Here is a 2,543-nt window from a genome sequence, read left to right as displayed (position 1 = left end):
AGCCAACGAGATCAGATCTGCCACCTCAGGGGAGGGATTAATCGTTGGGGAAAAGCCAATAAGACCACCTTAGGGACAGTCTGTCCCTCGGTTGCCACCATTAAACCCACATGTATATTCAGCCATATTGATTGGTATCTCTGCTGTCTCCCCTCCCCCACTTCTGACCAGCCCCAGTCATTGGTGTCTCCCCTCCCCCCAGTCATTGGTGTGTGTGTGTGTGTGTCCCCCCCCCCCCCCATGTACACTCACCAGTGTGTCTGCTGTCTCCCCTCAGATGAACTCATGGAGCGGCTCTATGGAGATCGGGCTGACCTCACAAGACCCCTCCCTCCTGGACTTCCCCAGCAGTGCCACCGGTCTGAAGGGAGGCTCCTGGATTGTGTCGGGCTGTTCGGTGCTGGAGGATGGGCGCTCCATCATGGAGGAATACGGACAGGATCTGGATCAGTTGGGTGAGGGAGATCGGGTGGGAGTTCAGCGCACTCTGTCCGGAGAGCTCCACCTATGGGTGAACGGAAGAGACTGCGGAGTCGCTGCCACCGGGATTCCCCAGGAGTGTGGGCCGTGGTGGACCTGTATGGGAAATGTACTCAGATCACCGCCTTGTCCTGTCAGCCTCCCCCGCATGAGAACGACGAAGAGGAAGAGGAGGAGGAGGAGGAAGGGGAGGAGAACAGTGCAGGTGAGGAGTCCCCCTTTATTAGATGAATATCTTTATAGGTCACCCCAAAATATCATCTACATGACGGAACACAAGGTGTAAGGGGATTGGCTACTCGGCAATCTGCACACCATTGCATGGAAGTAACGTAACCAACCCCTCTGGCCCCTCCTCCCATGACTAACATAACACAGGAAGAATACGCCCCCTCTGTGTGATCCCTAAAGAATCGCCTAGGGGCCAACTGCACGCAGCTACTGGTCCCGTCTGGGTCAGCCACGCCCCCTGATCACATGACTGACCCGTCCTTGTGTCTGATCACATGACTGACCCGTCCTTGTGTCTGATCACATGACTGACCCGTCCTTGTGTCTGATCACATGACTGACCTGGCTCTCTCCTCCCCCCACCCTTCACCTCGGTCTTCACCCCCCCTCTTAACCTCGGTCTCCTCCCCCCCTTTTTCACCTTGGTCTCCCCCCCCCCCCCCTTTTTCACCTTGGTCTCCCCCCCCCTTTCCCCCCCCCTTTTTCACCTTGGTCTCCCCCCCCCCCCTTTTTCACCTTGGTCTCCCCCCCCTTTCCCCCCCCTTTTTCACCTTGGTCTCCCCCCCCCCCTTTTTCACCTTGGTCTCCCCCCCCCCCTTCCCCCCCCCCCCCCCCTTTTTCACCTTGGTCCCCCCCCCCTTTTTCACCTTGGTCTCCCCCCCCTTTTTCACCTTGGTCTCCCCCCCCTTTTTCACCTTGGTCTCCCCCCCCTTTTTCACCTCCGGTCTCCCCCCCCCCCCCCTTTTTCACCTTCGGTCTCCCCCCCTTTTTCACCTTCGGTCTCCCCCCCCTTTTTCGCCTTCGGTCTCCCCCCCCTTTTTCGCCTTCGGTCTCCCCCCCCCCTTTTTCGCCTTCGGTCTCCCCCCCCTTTTTCACCTCGGTCTCCCCCCCCCTTTTTCACCTCGGTCTCCCCCCCCTTTTTCACCTTGGTCTCCCCCCCCCTTTTTCACCTCCGGTCTCCCCCCCCCCTTTTTCACCTTCGGTCTCCCCCCCTTTTTCACCTTCGGTCTCCCCCCCTTTTTCACCTTCGGTCTCCCCCCCTTTTTCACCTTCGGTCTCCCCCCCCTTTTTCACCTCGGTCTCCCCCCCCCCCCCCCCTTTTTCACCTCGGTCTCCCCCCCCCCTTTTTCACCTCGGTCTCCCCCCCCCCCTTTTTCACCTCGGTCTCCCCCCCCCCCCTTTTTCACCTCGGTCTCCCCCCCCCTTTTTCACCTCGGTCTCCCCCCCTTTTTCACCTCGGTCTCCCCCCCTTTTTCACCTCGGTCTCCCCCCCCCTTTTTCACCTCGGTCTCCCCCCCCCTTTTCACCTCGGTCTCCCCCCCCCTTTTTCACCTCGGTCTCCCCCCCCTTTTTCACCTCGGTCTCCCCCCCCCCCCCTTTTTCACCTCGGTCTCCCCCCCCCCCCCTTTTTCACCTCGGTCTCCCCCCCCCCCCTTTTTCACCTCGGTCTCCCCCCCCCCCTTTTTCACCTCGGTCTCCCCCCCCCCCCTTTTTCACCTCGGTCTACCCCCCCTTTTTCACCTCGGTCTACCCCCCCCTTTTTCACCTCGGTCTCCTCCCCCCCCCCTTCTTTTTCACCTCGGTCTCCTCCCCCCCTTCTTTTTCACCTCGGTCTCCTCCCCCCCCTTCTTTTTCACCTCGGTCTCCTCCCCCCCCTTCTTTTTCACCTCGGTCTCCTCCCCCCCCCCCTTCTTTTTCACCTCGGTCTCCTCCCCCCCTCTTCTTTTTCACCTCGGTCTCCTCCCCCCCTCTTCTTTTTCACCTCGGTCTCCTCCCCCCCCTTCTTTTTCACCTCGGTCTCCTCCCCCCCCTTCTTTTTCACCTCGGTCTCC

General features: G+C 60.3%; 1 protein-coding gene across 1 annotated transcript in view; it reads left to right on the top strand.

Annotated features, from left to right (window-relative positions):
- Positions 1 to 277: 277 nt before the first annotated feature.
- The window catches only part of NEURL4 (neuralized E3 ubiquitin protein ligase 4), a gene marked incomplete at its 3' end in the record, with an annotated part of 73,505 nt that continues 71,239 nt past the window's right edge, over positions 278 to 2,543 (top strand). Inside the window, 1 exon segment of the mRNA XM_073623494.1 lies at positions 278 to 685. Coding sequence (XP_073479595.1) covers positions 508 to 685 — 178 coding nt within the window.

This window comes from Aquarana catesbeiana, linkage group LG03, assembly GCF_042186555.1.
Source record: "Aquarana catesbeiana isolate 2022-GZ linkage group LG03, ASM4218655v1, whole genome shotgun sequence".
Taxonomy (NCBI): Eukaryota; Metazoa; Chordata; class Amphibia; order Anura; family Ranidae; genus Aquarana; species Aquarana catesbeiana.
This window is presented reverse-complemented; position numbering and strand designations above follow the sequence as displayed.